We start from the raw sequence: 21,970 nt of genomic DNA, 5'->3' as shown, positions 1-21,970 counted from the left end.
TTCGTGGTGAGATTAGATTATCATTATTACTAGAGTGAGATACGGATAATTTGAATTTTGATAAGATTTTAAATACAACCATATAATACACACAGAAATTTGAAAAAGTAATCAATAGGGAAATTATTATTTTTTCTGGATTTAACCAAAGAAAGCGTGAAATAACCTGTTTTACTTACTTATTTATACACAAGTTCCAACCTCCTTTGACAATAATCATACAATCCACAAAAGCTCTGGCAAATAATGGAGCATTCAGTACATCGTTGATACTGTTTCTCATTGTAAATATGGGCAAAAATGTTATAAATTATTTATAGAAAATCATAAATATATATTAAAAACTTGTCTATATCATAAACATGTTAGTTCACACTTCACGCAGGCAAAACTGATGAAAACTCAGAAAACAAAAACAGCAACTCATGACAAATGACAATGCCAAATTGGATTGCTAGTGACTTCTGCATGCTATTGTCTCAGCACACACCCTGTCTCATCTTCTGGGTGGTTTAAATCCATTGGAACGGTGGTTTTAAAGAGTTTCTATTTGTGACTGCACACTTGGGCTGTTAACACAAATGTGATACAATGTCTACATGTCGAAATGTCTCCTCTTCATGAAGCATTAGTATACTGTGTTTAATTTTAGGAATCACATGGAACCAGCAAACACTTAAGGGAATATTTAACAGGAATAAATGCAAAAATATAATGTTGGTGATATTGCTATTTTGTGGGTGTGCACTGCACACCTAGCACACCCTGACCATATGCCCTTGACATGTGTGTGTATATATATATATACATATATACATACACACACACAATGGTACCTTGGTTTGTGAGCATAATTCGTTCCGGAAATGTGCTTGTAATCCAAAGCACTCGTATATCAAAGCAAATTTCCCCATAAGAAATAATGGAAACTCAGATGATTCGTTCCAAAACTCAAAAATATTCATATAAAAATGATTAATACAAAATAGATATACCTTCGTATACCTTATATATATGTATACCTTTTTATATTTTTATTATTTAAATGTAATATACATAAAGTAATCGAATTTATTAATTACATTACAATTACATATTACAGTAATTGTATTGTGTAGGATGACTTTCATTGCCACTAACGGATTCACTGCTATCTGTTGACTCTTTTTCTTTTTGCGCGACTTTAACAAGGAACCTATCCAATGATACTTGCTTTTGAGGATTTCATGAAAATATGACATTGCATTTGTAGAAAGTATTTTACCTTGGGTATAATACTTTCTACAACTAAAATCTTGATATTTCTAGCCTGGCTCCCACTGATGAGACCTCAATAAAGGTCGAAACCGGTCTGGGTAGTGGCCCCTTGCCTTTAATACAAAGCATCATACATCTCCTCCAGGAGATGTGCTTTGCATTATGGGTAAATATTAAGATTAGTGATCAAAGCTTATTCTACTTTTACCATGAATTATCTTGGTCTTGCACTACCTGCAGGGTCAGCAAGACTTGCATTATGTGCAGGCGCAAACTTGACTTAATTGTCTGTTTGCTTACTTGGGAAATGGAGTAAAACCAGGTTTAAAATAGCTTGGTATCGTTAACATGGCATTGCATTGTCGTTAAACAGATTCATCGCTCGCACTAACACAGCCTTACTCGGGTGGTGCTTTTCTACAAAATTTTGCACTGTTTCCCACATTTTACACACCTCCCTAATCTCATTTTAAAGAGAGGGATGCTCCATCTTTTTCTCCTCCTCCTCAGACGAGATCTCCTCCATAACCTCTTGCTGTTGCTCACGATGCAGATCCATCAGTTCACCGGTGGTAAATTCCTGGCCATGTTCCTCCACCAGCTCTTGAATGTCGTCCTCATTCACCTCCAGTCCCATGGTCTTCCCCAAGGACACAATTTCATCAACAACTGGCAGCTTCTTTGATGAGCAAACCCCTTGATGCAATCAGACCACAGTTTTCTCCAAGCAGAATTAAGGGTTCTCCTGGTGACCCCATCCCAGGCTTTATCAATGATCTTGATGCAATTTACGATGTGGAAATGATTTTTCCAAAACTCACAGAGGATAAGGTTAGTTCCTTCGCTCACCTCGAAGCATCGCTGAAGTAGTGCCTTGGCGTAAAGATTTCTAAAGTTCAAAATGATCTACTGATCCCAGGGCTGGAGTAATGGAGTAGTGTTGGGAGGAAGGAACTTGACCTTAATGAACTAGAATTCTTCCAGTAAGTCGCCTTCAAGGCCTGGAGGATGAGCAGGAGCATTATCCATAACCAGCAAGCCTTTGAGTGGCAATTTTTTTTCCTAAAAGGTATTTCTTCACTGCAAGACTGAAGACCTCGTTAATCCACTCAACGAACAAGATATCAGTGACCCAAGCCTTGCTTGCTTGTTGTTGGACCTCCACATAACGTGTAACTGGCTCTTTTGTACCTTGCATTTCTTGAAGGCTCGCGGATTCTCACAATGATACACGAGCAGGGGGCTTGACTTTGAAATCACCGCTTGCATTAGCACACAGCAAGAGGGTGAGGCGGTCTTTCATGGGCTTGTGACCGAGCATTGCATTCTCTTCTGCTGTAACGTAGGTCCTCTTTGACATCTTTTACCAAAAAAGCACCATCTAATCGCAATTAAAAACTTGCTGCAGCAGGTAACACTTGGAAACCATGAGCTTCCGGAACTCAGCAACGAACGCCTCAGCTGCCTTTGCGTCCGAACTCGCAGCCTCTCCGTGCCTCACAACACTATGGATGCCACTTCTCCTCTTAATGTTATCAAACCATCCCCTGCTTGCCTTGAAGCCTTCTTCGTTTTCTGTAGATGTACCTGGCAGTTTACTTACGAGGTCAGCGTACAAGGCCTTTGCCTTCTCACAGATCAAGTTCTCAGTCACAGTATCACCTGCTAGTTGCTTCTCGTTTATCCACACCAAAAGCTACTTTTCTACATCTTCCAGAATACGTTGCTGTTGCTTTCATACTCTCATGACTCCCTTTTGCTACATCTAGCCCCCCTTAGTTCTTCTTTAGTACCGTGCAAATCGTTGATGTAGACATCTTATAAAATCTTGCGATGGCTGCCACTTGCATACCTTGTTCGTGTTTCCCGATGATTTCCTTCTTAACTTCCACCATAATCATCTCCTTCTTTTTACCGCCTTCCTTTTCAACCCTTTTCTTCATTGGGGCCATTGTCATAGTACAGTTAATAAAGAACAGTCACTACATTTGGACACAAAATAAAAAAATGCTTTACGCATGCACACGTGGGCACAATGCTAGCACGAATGTTGACTATACGAATGAGGTATGCCGACTGAGACCAAGCATGCGAGACGATTACCCACAATTCCGAGCGACTTGTGATCACATGATGCTCGGCAGACAAAGTGTATAGGTAATACTCGTATTGCAAGACCTCACTCATTTATTCAAGTTAATATTTATTAAAAATTTTTGCTTGTCTTGCAAAACACTCGCAGACCAAGTTACTTGTAATCCAAGGTACCACTTTATATAGAAAGTTTTTTACCTTGGGTATACTACATGTTAAAGATACTAAGCAATTATATAAGCTTGGTTTTAATCTTTTTTCCCAAGTAAGCAAACAAGCAGATAAGTCGAGTTTGCACCTGAAGTATTTTCAGGGGTCTGAGGCAACTCGTGGTAAAGGTGGAGTAAACTCTGATCACTTTCCTTAGTATCTCCCAAAATGCAAAGCACATCTCCTTGCAGACATGTATGATGCTATGCATTAAGGGAAGAGCCACTACCCAGACCGCTTTCGACCTTTATTGAGGTCTCATCAGTGGGAGCCAGACCCTGAGATGCCAAGGTAGAAGTAATGCAGAGCTTATAAATTTTACCCATATAAGTTGCCACAAGGTGCTTTGACCTTAATGCATATCACATCATACATGTCTGCAAAGAGATGTGCTTTGCATAATGGGAGATACCTGCTTGTTTGCTTACTTGGGGAAAGGGATTAAAACCAAGTTTATATAATTGCTTGGTATCTTTAATGTATAGTATACCAAAGATAAAAAACTTTCTACATCTTTGGCATGGATAAGAAATCAAACCAAAGTCTCTGACATCATAGGAAGAGTGAAACATTCAAAGTGGAAATGGGCTGGGCATATTGCTCAAAGACAAGATCAACGATGGACAAAAGAAGTACTGGAATGGATTCCACGAGAGGAAAAACGACCATGACGCTGACCTAAATCACGGTGGATTAATGATATCATCAGATTTGCAGGAGTGACATGGAAAAGGAGAGCCATGGACAGACAGTTTTGAAGTAATCTTGGAAAGGCCTTCATCCAGCAGTGAATCGACAATGGCTGATGATGATGATGACATACATGCATACATACATACAAGGAACTTATACATATATACATCAATATCCCACATGAGAGGATGCAGAATGTATAGTATACTCAGTATCATTTGTGGGCAGTGGGCAGGAGTAATGAGAGACTATTAATGTTCTTTTTTGAAGAGCTGAAGATTGGAACCTCAGGGAGGTCTTTTCAGAAAACAGAGGTAGATGTAATGAAAGAGGTGGAAGTGCTAACTTGGTGGGTTCATAGTTGGATGGGGAATATATTATTATACACTTGGAAGAAATCAAAGGAATGATCAGTTCCTAAATAAAAATCAAAGCAGAAACAATGTCTCCAAAAAAGTCATGAGTCTGTGAGAATGAGATAATAAATTAGCTGAAAATGAGCTAATTTATTATCTCATTAGCTGAGGATGAGGATGGAAGGCATCAAGTATATTGAAGAAGGTTTTTTAATGCACTAAGCAGAGCTTCCCTAGCTCAGTCGGTATAGACAAAGCCCTTTGGTCAGAAAGACCAGGGCTCGATTCACATCCAAGATGTGAGGAACTTTTATCTGGTCTCTTTCAACTAAAGGTGAGTTAGCCAGTCTCATACAGAGGTGAAGGGTTTTTTCATGCAGGGAAACTTGGGTTTTTCATCCCTCAGAACCGACAAACCGGCCGTTGAATACACACGGCTCTACAGTCATAAAATATATACTTAATCCCTCACTAGGAGTGCTCAAACAGTCCTAAGGGATGGTTGAAGAAATGGGGGAACCCCACAAAAAAATAAATAAATAAAATGCACTAAACATTCTCACATTTGATGCATCAAAGAGAATTCTATGTCAGCATATTTCAGATTTGAATCCTGCCTTAGGCATGATCTTTAGGTAGGAGATGAATTTCATCATCTGATATAAGACCATAGCTTGATATCTCTAGAACAGGGTTTTCAAGGCCATGTAAAAATAAATAACAAGTACAATAAATAAATAAATAAAAAGTAATAAACATGATAAAATAATTCCTTAGCCTGTTCAGGGTACTAATGCATTATGACATGTTTATAACATTTCATAAATGGGAGACGTAAAAAAATTAAAAGAAATGTCCTGAACAGAAAAGGACATCCAGTTTATTACAGGTTGAACAGTCTATTAATGTGATATATTTGTGCCAGGGAAGGCTAAAGATAAATTTTAGCCCAATAGGAGAGCGATCTGATCTTGTTTCAAGTTGTATTACTAAAGGTAAAAGGAGATGTATTAAGGTCTCCACACACACACACACACACACACACACGCATGGACAGGACAATGTTCTGGTAGTACTGAGGTTGAATAAACTGCTCTCATTCCACTGAAGAATGGCATGGGGATCAGTTAGAGAAAAATTCTGAAGTTTGGATATTTTGAACACTTGGTGGCTCTTGTCCAACAAGCATGAGGAATGAAGTGTGCTATTGTCAGCAAACTACAGACAGGATGGGAGGCCATTTAATCACATGTAGTAAATGTACAGAAAATAAACTATCAGCTGGTTATAAAGGTAGAAGGCAGATCTTAACATCATAATTTGTTCAGCAAGGTCTCTCTGGCACAGAAATGTCAAGAGTGACTCTGCATAGGTTTCTAAAAACCATTCATCAACACATTTCAAAGAGATGATGCACGTTACATCTGCAATGGATCAAGATTATCAGTCTACATTTGCAGTAAGTAATGAATAACACTTCCAACATGTGATGAATGATGAGGGCAATGGTTCAATAATCTTATGGTGGCAAACATTTATCTCTCTCTTTTTTTTTTTTTTTGAAACGAACCAAATACAGCACTGTTTCCACGATATAGGGCAGTCGAGTATAAAACAAATACAGAAATAGCATAACATCAGTGTTATTCCAAACCACAATTTAGAGCGCAATCAGAAGATACCATCAACACTAGAAGATTTTCTTAGCTGTTCAAGACTCATCTACTGTTCTTCTCAAAGTTCACAAGGAAGGGGGGTGAGAAAAATATTAGTTCGCTCTTGAGGTAACACACAGTGGGATCATCTGGATATAAGAAAGGTATAATACGCATAGCAGAACAGATGAACACATATACCACCTAAAAACATTCACAAAGCATTTGTCCATATAGATGTTTAATGAGTGATTCACACTAACCGCATGTTGGCTGGATAGTAATAAACTAACCAGCAAGCCGTGCTATTGAATTTCGCCTTTTCGAAATAATATTGGTATTTTTTATTTTATTTATGCACTTTTTCCCCAGATAATCTGAAATTGAACATTGACTTTTTTTGTCTACTTATGTGATGCTATTTCTTCTTTTTGTTTATTTTTTCCTGAACACTTATTAGAAACCTAATACTTGGATAGTGAATGGAAATCCTGAACAAAGTGCTGGTAGTTGGGAGAAAGCCTTCCACAAAAATTGTTCCTTTAACTCAACCAAGTGAGTGGAAACAGTAGCCTGGCCATGGAAAAGAAGGGTGGAAATCTCAGAGGTTGAGAGCAGCTAAGGGAAGGACATTCCTTAGTAAGGGAAACTTTCATGAGATTATGATCAGTTACACAGAGAAGAGTTGCTATCTACAGTATACTTCAAAGGATAACTGGTTCAGAAAACATCAGGTGCATTACGAGAGTAAGTGCTAATCTGATGGGTTAGTGAATAATCTGCATTAGCGATAATCAACTTATTGTATATACTTTGGCATCTCTTCTGGCCTGGTCAGTGGAACTGGAAAAGGAAAGACATCTAGATTTCTGAATGTGGAAGTCATCCAAAGAAGATAAACTTATTCTGGAGTAAGTTTATATTCTTTGTAATGTGGAGTAATGGGGCAAGGAAACCTTCAGACAAAGATGGTCAAAAACAGGTGGATATTAAATATGCAATTCTATGGCATAGAGTATCAGCAGCATGCACAAGTATTATCCTTGTGGAGGAAGAAATTATTCAGTGTTGGTCAGACATCCAAGATGACAATGCTTGTTGCAGCTGCAAGTTGAGGGACAGTTAAAAATAGGAAGTTAAATCTGGTGCTAGATCAGTAGTATTATACTTGTTTTCATGGTTCGTATTTGCAGATCAGCTAATTAAACAGCTAGGGCACGAAGAAGAGTAGACAAACTCTTCAACACAGGGTTCATAAAGATAAAAAGTATCCATTCTTTTCACCAGAACATGGCCTAGATAATCTCTTTCATATATACCACAGTACTCAGATTCTCTTCAGGCAAAAATCTGTAGGAAGTGTTTTGAGAGTGGATGCAAATTGTGTATAGAGAGAGTAAAACATAGCAGTGTTTTATGCTGTGATCGAAGAATATTGAAAAAAGCCTTGGAAAGTGTTAGTATCAGCAACAATACTGGTGAAAGTACTGTGGTGAAAGATCAGGAAAATGAAGAGAACCTCATGAAAGAAATAGCATGCTTATGTGGATCCTTCACATCACAAAGCATGAGGTAGAAGGATTGTAGAATGTCAGGCAAATAGTAGAGATAGGAAGGGGAAGGGTATGAAAAAAAAAAGAGGTGTGAGGTAAGAAACAAGAATATATAACTAAGCAAGAAAAGGAGAGTAGGGGGGGGGGGGGGCAATTATGTAATTCTATGAAATTGGAGAACTTAATGTGAGGGTGGCTAAATCTTGTTTCCCTGGTGAAAAAATGAATAATATTAATCAGATTGCAAAAGAGATAAAAGAACTGTTTTGGCTGGCACTAATAACTTGATAGATGAAAGAATTATTGGCATAAGCAAAGAAGAGTAAATGAGTAAAGATTATAAGCCTGCTGCCATGATATGATAGCGGTAATGTAAGAAGGAGGGCAATCATCACAAATCAGTGTATGCATAGGCTGCACAAAACGAATGCTATGGAGTCTGTAGCCCCATGGACTGAATTTGATGGACAGAATGTAATGTGGATGGATTGTACTTAAACAGATTCAAAGTTAGAAATTATGAGAAAACATTGTTCACTGAGAGTGTGCAAGTGCAAAGTCAGGAAAACTAAGGCTATTAAGATAGATGCAGGTGAGAGTGTGTGCAGGCAGCCACGAGATTCAAACATAATTTTTTTAAACAAAAGATAGTTGTACAAAAAACCACAAGAAGTCAATGATACACAGATGATTTCATGCTGTAAGAACTCATTCAGAAGATAGAAAAGTAAGAGCTCACCAGATCAGAGAACTAAAAATGCATAACAGGTCAATTTGGAGAAAATTTGGGAATAGTGAAATTCTTTTTCAGCTCCAAATGAGGCTGGCTAGTTCACCTTCACCTGAATAGCCCTTAAAAGGTTCTATCATTGTAGACAAGATTTGAGAGCAAGAGAATTCTTACCTGTAAGTTGTCTTCTTCTGATTTCTCTTCTAAACATGACATTGATTCCATTTGTGATTCATGCTGCTGAGAAAACTGGCTGAAGTCTGTAAGATCCTAAAAATGAGATAATTAATTATTTCAATTAATAGGAATAATGTAAATAGTATGAGAGTTAGTTTGTTTATAAAGTTTTTATTGTCTCTGCAGACACATTTCATATTTGAAAACTAATAGGTGGCTTTTGGGTATGGTTCATCTTCATTTTCTCTAGCTCCAGTGCACCCTATGGATATTTACTAATGACACTGCAATACCATGATCTTCTTGATAAAGAAATTTCCTGCAGGTGTATATGTACATACAGAAAGCCGACAAAACATTATTGTAGGCTACACACCAAAATATTATTTTAAGAGTATCCAAGGCTTATCATGAGAGACCCATGTGTAATTTATCATGTTACTCTTTAAATTCTTTCAACTAGTGATTCACTTTCCACTCAACTGGCAATTCATGTCCCCTACCAAGATAAAAAAATTTAGCCTCCACACCCTTTCTAATTGCACTCTTGCTAAATCTACAAGAATGACCATCAACCTCTCAATACACTAGAAGGTTTAGCCTATATTTCTCCTATAAATTCTTTTCAATAGCTTCACTTCAGTTTTCTTCTGCTCATGAACTATGGTTTCCAGTCAATGTTTCCTTAATCTGTTCAAAATTCCAATCCTACCTACCTTAGTACTCTCTCCTCTAGAATTCTGGATATCAACTGGATGTCCGTTTCGGAAAAGATCTGTTAAGGAAAATTTCAACTGGATATCTGTTTAGTCACCAGTTGTAAATATCTGCAATATGCAATACAGATTACCCATCTAAAGGTTACAAATTGCATCATAAAACTAGATAGATCTGTTTCAAACTTACTCAATTTTAATGGTGAAATACAGACTGTTAGAGGACATTATGAAACTAATATATTATCAGATGTGGAGTGCAAACCTTTGGGACAAGAATGTTGAAATCTTCCTCATCCAGTACAGTCATTACAGTGAAATCAATAGGTTCTGTAATCTTATTTGATGCCTTTAGGTAAAGAATAAATCTAATATAACCATTTGGCTTCTCTATGACTAACAAAGGAAAATTCTACATGTTGAGGACTTAATAATCCCTATTTGCAAATAACAACTTCTTCAATTTATCTGCATAATTAAGAGGTGTCTGGCACTGCTAAACATAAATTGATTTGTCAGATTTAACTATAATAACTGAATATTCTACAACACTGGTCTGAGACAGTCCCATTATTCTTTCTGCAAAACAATTATCAAACTTCAGAAGTTTGATGATTGTTTAAAAGTAGTCATGCATTCAATCACATTCAACTTATCTATTGATATTATTCCATTGAGATTACTGTGAAACAAATCCTCAATGGAAAAGAATTATCAGGTAGAAATTCTGAACAAAATTCCTTATTCTCTGCCTCAAGAGAATAGACCCCAGGGATCAATCAGAGGAATCAGCGGAAAACAGATCTGCAATTTAGAAATTGAAGCTGCATGTGAAGACTTTGATATTTTATCATTAACAGCATTAGAGTACCTGATTAAGAGCAACAACCATATAATGGTACAATGATAAGAACTCTTCTCCAAGCACAATATCAAAATTATTATTGGAAATGATAAGGGAAACTAAAACTTCATGAGATAACTTTATATCAAATTCTCAAGATTCTAAAGTAATAGGCCTTTTTGAAACTGCTTTAATCTCCTGATTAAAGATTCTCTTAATATTATCTCAGTATCCAATATATTCACTTCATGCTGATAAATATCTTTAAGCAAGGAATCCCATGTCACTAGTGAAGTAAAGGTACCAAGGAATATTTTGTGAGGAATTAAGACCTTTACCATAATTATGGTAAAAGGTCATGATAAGTGTTCTATTTCTGATAAGTGTTCTGTTAAAAACATTAAACAGCTGAAATTTTTGAAGTTTGAAAGCTTTCACAATGATCAGTCAAAAAATTTAGGAGAACAAGAATTTAAATTACAACTGATCTGCCATTTCCCAGAAAACCTTTTAATTCCTCTAGATTGTGATCCAACAATTGTTGCAGACAAGATTTTAATTCAGAAACCATCTTCATAATCTTTTCCTAGAAAACATTTAACTTTAAATCCACCTCTCTAATTTGTTCAGTCCTTTGACTGTCTATTTCCTTTTTTGACTGAGTCTAAATCAACTTATGTACTGCAAGAGGCAAAACGTTTCTCTGATTTAGAGGGATTAACAGGAATTTTAGAGCTTGCTTGTTATATTATATGCTTTGGTTATGGAGCATTCAAACAATGTATTAAGTTTTCCTCCTTTACGAAAAATTCAAACCTTCTGTATTATTGGTAATCCCTATCTCTTGTGCAGCCCTTCATAAATCAAGTTTAAGATCATAAGGAAATTGAAAAAATATATAATTTTTTGAAAAATGCTACATCTCCTTGAATCTTAAAAGTATGCAACAAATTAATCACCTTATAAAAATCTGATAGTTTCATTCAGAGTTGTACATAAGAATATACCATCAAGAGATTTGGACCAAGCTCAAGCTTTTTAGAACATTCTTAAAAAAATTCTTGGATTACACATAAATCCAACTTGTCCCAGCAAAGCAGCATGAATAAATGCCTTTGCTTTGCCTGAAACTTGAATTTTGTAACAAGCATCAACAGTTTTCTGCCCATTTACCAATCTCTCTGAACTTTCTACAGTACCTACTCACTGATGAGACCTCAATGGTTGAAACCGGTCTGGGCAGTGACCTTCTCTCACTCATAATGTAGAACAGTAATACAGCTCCTAGAAGCTGGGTTTCACATTATGGGGAAATATCAAGAATAGTGATCGGATCTTGTTCCACCCTTACCATGAGTTGCCTGAGTGTTGCACTCCCTAAAGGGTCAGTTGTAACACTATCCAGGTATTTGCTTACGCTTGGACTCGCCGAACTTTATATATTTACTATATTCGGCATGAAACTCTTTGAGTTTCTTATTCCGCAATGAAACAATATGGGATGTAATATCCCTTAACTTAAATAAGTTTATATGTCGCCGAATTGAAGCCTTTGGCTCTTCATATAATTAATGATAAAAGTCTTCAGTATCACAATTGAAACTGACATGTAGAGATTCTGTAGAGAATGTTTTCAGAATGTATCATTTCCAGTATGTGTCCTTGTCTACTACCACTCCCAGATCTCTCATCTCCTCTACAGCCTTTAAAGTTTTCCCAACAAATGTATACTTTGCATCCCATCATTGCTCACCAAATTTCAAAGCTTACACTTCGCAACATTAAACTGACGGTTCCACTTATCTGCCCATTCATGCAATCTATTTGAGTCCTCAAAGTTCGAATATTACCAGTAGAATTATGAAGTCCTAGGGTATCCAGAATATATAGTAGTATAAAGAATACGTAAAAGTATAAAGAATATAAGAGTACATATAGAATATATCTTCTTCTTCTCCTCTTCTGCTCATGGCAGGTTGAGTTCCTCAAAGATGAATTTTTGCCATTTCTTTCTGTCTTCTGTCTTTTTATGAAGTTCTATTATGGAATTTAAGTGGGTGCTTTCTTTAATGTTGTCAATCCATTTCTTTCTTGGTCTTCCTCTACTGGGCTGTCTACTATTTTAATTCTACCATTTAATAATATATTTAGTAGTCTTTCTGGGTTCATTCTTGAAATGTCCAAACTAGTTTAGTTGGCTCTCTTTTTTTTTTTTTTTTAGTGCTGTAATTATTATTATTATTATTATTATTCAATTCAATTCAAATATAATTCAATATTAAAATCCAATAAATAATAACCAACTGGTGTCATCCTCAGATAAGCTTACATATAAGCTTCGAGGATGAAAGCAGAGAAATTACTTCTCATTCAAGATGTATCCTATGTAACCAAATGCATGTAATGTACGTATCACATGTAAACCAATATATGTAATGTATGTATTATATATCAACAAATGTAAGTAATGTATCATATGTAATCAAATGTATGTAATGTATGTAATAATTGTAACAAATGTATGCAATGTAATAAAAAAAAAATGTAAATCATGAGTTTACACTGTATGATTGTGAGAATTAGGAAATATAATATTTTCATTGCATATGTGTAAATACTGTTGTATAATCACACCTTTTCAAACTTGAAAAAAAAAAATTAAACTACAACATGTAATATTATATAATATATTATGTAACTCTGAACAAAAAAAAAAAAACCTATGTTATCATCATTACTAATTAAATCTCATTATATGTAGCACCAAGTGTTGAACTTTGTAAAATAATATACTGAATAGATGATCATTGCACATATGTAAATATCTGAAAGAACAATTATTAAAAAAAAAAATATTATTACCCCAAGACCTCATCTGGGAAGTCATTTTATCACACAAACACACGGCTCATCATACCATGTCTTAAACACAATCAAACTCCTTGCAGACACCACACTCTCAGGCAAGGCATTCCAATTATTTACAACTCTGCACGAAAAAAACCTACCTCTCACTCCCCTACTCACATCCTCTTTATACAGTTTCCAGGGATGACCTCTGGTTCTCCCCAATCTCCCACTATTTTCTGTAGAATTTCTCCAGCATTGATCCTATAACAACCCCTTACCAACTTGTAGGTCTCTATCATATCTCCCCTCTTCCTCCTGTCCACCAGACTCTGAAATTACATCTTCTCAATCTTTCCTCATACTCAACATTCCAGAGGTCAGACACTACCTTAGTCAGTTGCCTTTGAACCCTTTCCAACATCTCTTCATCCTTCTGAAAACCAGGTAACCAAACCTGGGCACAATAGTCCATGTGTGGCCTAATCAAAGCCTGATACAAAGGAATAAGAATCTCCCTACTTCTACACGTCAGTGTCCTCCGCATCATTCCCAAAAGCCTTTGTGTTGTCTTCACAATTTTGGCTATGTGTTCAATAAATTTCAGATCCTTAACCACTATCACCCCCAGATCTCTTATTTCCTCCACCTCCAACAATATATGCTCACCAAGCATAAATTCTGCATCCCATCATTGTTTTCCAAATTTTAAAACCTTACATTTTGCAACATTGAACTCACATACCCATTTCCGTGTCCAAAACATTCAATTTATTCAAGTCTTTTTTGTAAGGCCACAACATCTTCACCACGCTTCATGGTTTGTCCCAACTTTGCATCATCTGCAAACAACTGAATATCTCCATCCAAATCTTCACGAATATCATAATACGCAAGTTAAACAGTAATGGCCCTAAAACAGACCCCAGAGGCACTCCACTAGTGACTTTCCTTTTCCTGGATATCGCTCCCCCATACACAACTTGTTGATACCTATCAGATAGCCAGTCTCCAATCCAATGCACTAATCTAATATCAAACCCCATCTACTCTAGTTTGACTGTCAACTTATCATGAGGTACTCTATCAAAAGCTGTTGCAAAATCCAAGTATATTACTGTGTATCCTTCTCCTCTGTCCAAGAAAGCAGTCACTTTATTATAATAAGTAAGTAGATTACTAAAACACGACCTCCCTTTAGCAAATCCATGCTGTTCATCAAAGATAATACCATTGTTTTCAAACCGACTCTGGATCTGAGTTCTCACAAGCTTCTGCAACAACTTAACCATAACACCTGACACACACACATAGGCCTATAATTTATTGCTTGAGTTCGATCACCTCCTTTATGAAGTGGCACAATCTTGCCCTCCTTCCACTCTTTAAGAACTTGACCGAGTGCAAGACTCGTATTAAAAAAATATGTCAAGGTAGGTGTCAACTCCCTGGCACATTCCTTCAGAATACATGGTGATATATTATCAAGTCCCACAGCCTTATTAACATCTAGTTTACTCAACTCCCCATACGCCCCTTGCTCACTTACAGTCAGTCTCTCCTCCCCATCATCAACTGCTCTCAATTTCTCCATGAAGTTTTCAATCCACAAGATTGAAAGACATTTATGAATTTATGAACTTCTCATTAAGTATCTCCACCACACATTCTACAAGAGCTGTCTTTATACCATTTTCTCCAATCAATGTCATCCTTCCATAATAATTCTTTCTTTTGCTGGCTACACATCGAAAGAACTCCTTAGGATTATTTTTGACTTCATTAGCTAACTGCTGTTCATACCTCTCGTTAGCTACCCTCACCAACCAAGTCACCCTCCTTGCCAGGTCTTTGTAGATCTCATGGAATTGATTATTTACACTTCTCTTATGCTGCCTCCACAATTCCCTTTTTCTCTGTATCGCATGCTTAATCTCTTTATTCATCCTCACATCTACCTTATTTAACCTTCTCACCCGTGGTATACATTTAGACATTGCATCTACTAAATAGTTTTTGAAAATCCCCCAAGCTGCATTGATCTCTTTCCCCGAGTAACTCTTCATTCCATGCAACACCCGCAACCTGTCTCCTGAGTTCTTCATAATCACCCCCTTGTAGTTCAGCATATACCCTTTTCTCATAGAGGTCCTCACACTGCTGGCAACCACCCAGGTAATCACCTCATGGTCACTCTCACCAACTGGTGGATGATTTGACCAAATCCAAGATGCTCAATCCTCATTTGCCCTCTGTTACATACTGTCTGAGGTATTTATCCATCAAAAACTCAAGAACCTCATTTTCTTTACTTCCAGTTACTATCTCATCATTCCAGTCTATATTGCCATAATTAATATCGCCCATAATGATCACCCTTTTCTTATTTGCTTGGCTAATTTGATTATACATTTCATTATCACCACCATTCACATTACCTGGTCTATAACAACATCCAACCAAGTATTTGATTCCATTCACCTCTATCTCACACCATACTGCCTCAAAACCACTGGCACTATTTCCCTCTTGCATCTCTACTTTGTATAGACATAACTCTTTCTTTATCATCGATAGCACTTTCCCTCCCTTTTTACCCCTTCTATCTTCACAAAACAATCATACCCTTCCATCTCTATTCCTGTCAGGATGTCATCCTCTTCCAACCATGTCTCACTTATTCCGACAATCTTTGGGTGAACAGACTCAATTAGTGCAACCATTTCATCTGATTTAAGCCGAGTCAGAGTGGGAAGAGTGACTGTGTGTTTTGATGAATGGTCGGAAAATGAGTTTCAAACAGAGAGCTGCGATTGACTTTTGTGTTAAACTTGGTAAAAGTTTTTACCGAAATGCATCAAATGCTTCAAAAAGCATATGGTGATGAATGCTTATCCCTTACTCAAGTTTACGAATGGTTTAAGCGATTTCAAAGTGGTCTTTCGACGAATTCTCACTATCAACTGATAGTGAGAATTCGTTGCATACGGCATGAATATCGTAATGCAGGCAGCTGGTCACTTTTGCAGGATAATGCACCATCTCATCGTTCGAACATTGTGAGACAGTTTTAGGGGGCAAAAACTAAGTTTGTGTGTTGGATCACTTGCCATATTCACCTGATTTAGCACCCTGTGACTTCTTTCTCTTCCCCCGACTTCATTTGCCGATGAAAGAAAGCGATACGACACCATTGAAAACGTTCAAGCGGCAGTAACAACGACCCTCAACAGTATCCCAAAAACGATATAAAAAACTCATTTATGAATTAATTGACTGTGCAAACACTGCATTGAAGCTGAGGGAGTATGCTGATTGAAATAAATGATTTGAATAATTATAATTGGCCTGTGTTTTATTTTCTATCAAAAGTTCTATTTCTTTTTGGACAGAGGGTGTATAATATATAGGAGTATTTAATAAATTCTAGTTTCCTTTATATGCATAAAGTGGTTATTTTAAAATATTATTAGGATAACAAAACATTATTACATACCACACTTTGTATAAAACAACTAAAAAAAAGTTTGTCTTCTTTTCTGAAAATATAAAATTGCTTAAATTTGTTGACTTACTAACTGAGAAAATGATGATGCTTTCCTTTCTCCATTACTATATAAGCTACCCAACTTAACCATGTTATCTACTAAAGTAATTAGAGGACGCGTCATATCTTGTTGTCTTTCTAAATCTTCAGTTTTCTTTTGTAGCTCAGAACATATTTTAAGAAGTTCCTCTTGGTTATTAGATTTTCTAGAAAAAAAAAAGAAACAGATAACCCAAGAAATATACTTACTGAAATCTTAAGGCATAAATTTATTAATTAAACTGTAATTCAAATATTATTATTATTATTATTATTGTTATGTGACACCTCCAAAGTGTCCAATGACTCATCAAGGGAGAACATTTATTCTACAACTCACTATCTGCGCTCTTCAATTCACCAACTACAGCAACCACATCATCTACACCGATGCCATCTATTGCCCACCACCACTAGTATTTTCATAGACAATCACAAATATCCATATGAATGGCAAGATTCAAACCTGCAGAATTTTGGCTGAAGAGCGGATACGCTAACCACTTGGCCAACCAGGTCGACTTAAATATGAAAAATAAAAAAATTGTAACATGCTTTCTTTCTCTATATATGAGTATATATATTTTATGATTATATGATAAAATAAGTTTTTTAGTAAAATAGAAGAACAGTGGCCAAGATATCTTTGTCAGAAGAGTTTGTAATGATTACTATTATTACATGACACCTTCAACGAGTTCAAAACTCATAGTGAAAGGATACTCTGCTCTACTATGTACATCTTACTGTCTCCACCATTCATCTTCCAACGGCACATAATGACACTACTACCATCACCATAACAGCATCTACTGCCCATCACTAACAAAAACAGCAATAGAATTTTTGTTTGTAAATTACAAATGTTCTCACATGTAATTTACACCATTTGTGGGAGAGAAAACCACTGCTACCTCCATACAAGATCAGTTAAAGCACCTTGAAATGAATAACCCCACGTAAAATTTCCTCTTTCATTTTACACAAATTATGGACTCCACAACCGTGTTATAAATAATCATTTTAATTTCCCGACGTTTCGACCTTCATATTAAGGTCATCATCTGGAGCATACACACATATATATAGAGAGACAAGCTAAATTACATTTCACATCGTATGCTGAAGAGACAAAGATTTGATCAATGGTTATTCTACTGGCTTGACCTCTAGTGAAAATAAAATAAAATTACAATAAATAAACAAAATAAAATAATTTACTAAAATAAAGAGCCAAAAGGCTTCACTTCGGCGATGAAAAATTATATAAATTAAGGGGATATTAAATCCAACATCATTTCAAAACCGCGTACAGAAACTATAAAAGTTTCATGCAAAAATTGACCAGAGAGCTATTATGTTTTGCCATACTGTGAGCCTATTTAAATCATCTTGCAAGAATGACATCACATATTAAAATTTAAAAACACACATACTCACTCAACTAAAACTTTAAAGTAAGTAAATTACTATCATTAATAGTTACTAAAATTACTAATTATTTACTAAAATAAAAACACTTATCTGTAAGCCATGTGCAGCACCCGCTGCTACTACTACATGCCACTCTTTCGTCACAATACTGCCGTATGTTAGAAAATAATGCTTGCTAACTGCTTATTTAATAGTATACAATTCACATGAAGTTTTGAAATTGAAGTACTGTTTCTTATTTATGGAGTACAATGCACATGTATTTGTCATTCGATTTGGCTAATTTGGATACAGAACCACACATGGTTCAGCATCAGCTGAAGCAGCTGATAATGTTCTGTCTTGAAGGTGCATTAATTAATTCCCTTTTATTCAAAGGTCAAAAAAAAATTGCTATTCAGTTTACCTAAGGTTTTGGGTATAATTCATAACACTAAATAATAAAAAAGAAGACATTTATTTATTTAGCTACTTGTTTTCAGTTGATTACCAGCATCTTTGAAGCAAAAATAATTTGGTGTACAGAAGTATTAACAATCAGCTATTAATGAGAGCAATTCATTATTTGTTTATTAATGAGAGCAATGGATAAGGAAGGAACTAGATGTGGAGGTGTGATTTAAACCAGCATCTGTGTAACTACACTTTTTTCCACCTGATGGTTTTCATGAGGAAGGGGAGTGGGTGCATGTTGCTCTTTTTGAGGAGTTTAGAAAGGTTTTTTGTTGTTGTTGTTGTGTTGTTGTAGCTGTTATATTTACAAAGTGTAAGTAGAGCCTGTTGGTCCAGATGCAGTGCAAGTCCTGAGGATGAAATTTTCTCTGACTTGGAGACTAAAATATTGAAATCTCCAAGTTTTCTGGGCAGAATGCTAATATGAAATGGCATGTGGGTATCTGCCTGTTGTGTGGGCCTCCAATAGATTAAATACTCTTATTAATATAGAATCCCTAAAATATTTTTCCTCTTACCCTGCTCTCATTTTATCATATATTCCTGTGTTACTCACACCTCTTATTTGTTTCTCTTCTGAGCTCTAATAAACCCAATTTTCTAGGTGACAAAATGTCTGTATGAGACCGGCTAACTCACCTTTATTCGAAAGAGACCAGATAAAGGTTCCTCACATCATTGACAGGAACTGAACTCAGGTCTTTCCGACCAAAGGGCTTCATCTATACTGACTGAACTACAGAGGCTCTGACTCCATAGAGGATGTGATAATAATAATAATTATAATATATTCAATAAGGACAACCAAAAAAAAAAAAAAAGCAGACTAGAAAACATGCTTTAGATGAAAACCATTTCATCAGGTGGAAAAAAAGTGGAGTTATACAGATCCTAGTTTAAATCACACAGATTTGTAACAACTCCTATGTAATACTTTAGTTTTTAGGTTTTTTTTTTCATCTAATACTATAAGATTTATAGATGGAATTTATAAAGTATGATATGTCAGTCCTTACTTACCGTGATACTGACAGCTAGCATACATATCTCACATTCTCCAATGTGTGGATATCAACAGATATTCCTCTACGTAAACCAAGTCACAAAAACAAGATATTTTATACTCTGCTGGATATGACACAGGATGTGGGTCTCTGTCTTCGTGAATGGAATAGAGTTAAAACTTTGGTTTAACATGGAATGGAGCTTATATTTATTTAGCACACTGGCTTAATAAATGTAAGCAGACTATAAGCATAAAAAACAAACAAACTAGTAAACATGCTTTAGATGAAAACCATTTCATCAGGTGGAAAAAAGTGGAGTTACACAGATGATGGTTTAAATCACACCTCAACATCTAGTTCCTTCCTTATCCATTACTCTCATTAATAGCTGATTGTTAATACTTCTGTACACCAAATTATTTTTGCTTCAAAGATGCTGGTAATCAACTGAAAACAAGTAGCTAAATAAATAAATGTCTTCTTTTTTTTTATTTAGTGTTGTGAATTATACCCAAAACCTCAGGTAAACTGAATCTCAATTTTTCCGACCCTTGAAAAAAAGGGAATTAATTAATGCACCTTCAAGGCAGAACATTATCAGCTGCTTCAGCTGATGCTGAACCATGTGTGGTCAACCCATATCTGTAAATTTCACCAAATATACATAACATTATTCAAAACTTTCTAAACTTTGAAGTTTATTGGTGTATATAGCAAAAAATTAGTCAAATCGAATGACAAACATATGCATGCATTATACTCCATAAATAAGAAACAGCACTTCAATTTCAAAACTTCATGTGAATTGTATACTATTAAATAAACAGTTAGTAAGCATTATTTTCTAACATACAACAGTAGGGTGACGAAAGAGTGGCATGTAGTAGTAGTAGCAGCAGTGCTGCACATGGCTTACAGATAAGTGTTTTTATTTTAGTAAATAAAGAAAGTTTTTTAACTTGGGTATATTATGTTAAAGATACCAAGCAATTTTATAAGCTAGGTTTTAATCCTTTTTTCCCAAGTAAGCAAACAGACGAGTAAGTCAAGTTTACGCTGGTGCGTAGTGTAAGTCTGAGGCAACTCATGGTAAAGGTGGAGTAAGCTCTGATCACTTTCCTTAGTATTTTCCCCTAATGCAAAGCACATACCCTTGCGAAGATGTATGATGCTATGCATTAAAGGCAAGGGCCACGAGTTGCCTCAGACTTGCACTATGCACAGGCACAAATTTGACTTACTTGTCTGTTTGCTTACTTGGGAAAAAAGGATTAAAACCTAGCTTATAAAATTGCTTGGTATCTTTAACATAATATACCCAAGTTAAAAAACTTTCTACATCTTACTCTCATCCGAAGAATTTTATTTAATAAGGTCAACACACCTTGTGGTAACTTGTTTAGGTAAAATTTATAAGCTCTGCATTACTTCACCCTTGGCATTTTTATGGTCTGGCTCCCACTGATGAGACCTCAATAAAGGTCAAAACCGGTTTGGGTAGTGGCCCTTGCCTTTAATGCATCTCTGCAAGGAGATGTGCTTTGCATTAGGGGAAAATACTAAGGAAAGTGATCAGAGCTTACTCCATCTTTACCACGAGTTGCCATAGACTTGCACTACGCACAGGCGCAAACTTGACATACTTGTCTGTTTGCTTACTTGGGAAAAAAAAGATTAAAACCTAGCTTATAAAATTGCTTGGTATCTTTAACATTTTAGTAAATAATTAGTAATTTTAGTAACTATTAATGATAGTAATTTACTTATTTAAGCTGTGTAGTTGAGTGAGTATGTGTCTTTCAATTTTAATATGTGATGTCATTCTTGCAAGATGATTTAAATAGGCTCACAGTATGGGCAAAACATAATAGATGTCAATTTAATGTGGAAAAGTGTAAAGTTATGCATTTTAGGATAAAAAGATTACAAGATGTGTACCACATACCACATTGAGAGAACTGTACTCCAGCAAATAAATGAGGTTAGGGATTTTGGGATGGTAGTAGACAGAGAGTTGAAGTTTAGAGGGCATCATACTGCAAAAGTAGGGAAGTGTAGCTCACAAGATTACTTAGCTATTGAAACACACCAACAAGCAGAGATAAGTGAGTTATCAATCCTCTTTATAAAGCCTTAACATGACTGCATCTGGATTACTGTGCTCAGGTCCTAGTCACCCCTGGGTTTAATGGGGATGAGGAAATGGTGGAGAGGATCCAGAGACTAGAAGATCTGGGGAGATATACCAATCAGAACACATTAAGAATATTGAGAATGAAACAAAGCACAAATTAGGGCTGTCACCACATACAACAGATACAAAACACCTAGTAGGATGGCAACAAACTGAAATGCTCC

The 21,970-nt window shown here is 35.9% G+C and overlaps 1 protein-coding gene across 1 annotated transcript in view; it reads right to left on the bottom strand.

The window, feature by feature from the left end:
- Positions 1–21,970, bottom strand: part of LOC150092814 (uncharacterized) — a 740,966-nt gene that overhangs the window by 299,043 nt on the left and 419,953 nt on the right. Inside the window, exons 14-15 of the mRNA XM_090414287.1 lie at positions 16,708–16,885; positions 8,723–8,818 (exon numbers count right to left, since the gene is read on the bottom strand). Coding sequence (XP_090270413.1) covers positions 8,723–8,818; positions 16,708–16,885 — 274 coding nt within the window. The remainder of the gene's footprint in view (positions 1–8,722; positions 8,819–16,707; positions 16,886–21,970) is intronic.

The sequence above is a fragment of the Typopeltis vanoorti genome, chromosome 25 (genome assembly GCF_054136105.1).
Source record: "Typopeltis vanoorti isolate ZY-2024b chromosome 25, IOZ_Tvanoo_1.0, whole genome shotgun sequence".
Classification (NCBI taxonomy): domain Eukaryota; kingdom Metazoa; phylum Arthropoda; class Arachnida; order Uropygi; family Thelyphonidae; genus Typopeltis; species Typopeltis vanoorti.
The sequence above is the reverse complement of the archived record's forward strand: the minus strand, read 5'-3'. Positions and strand labels throughout refer to the sequence as shown.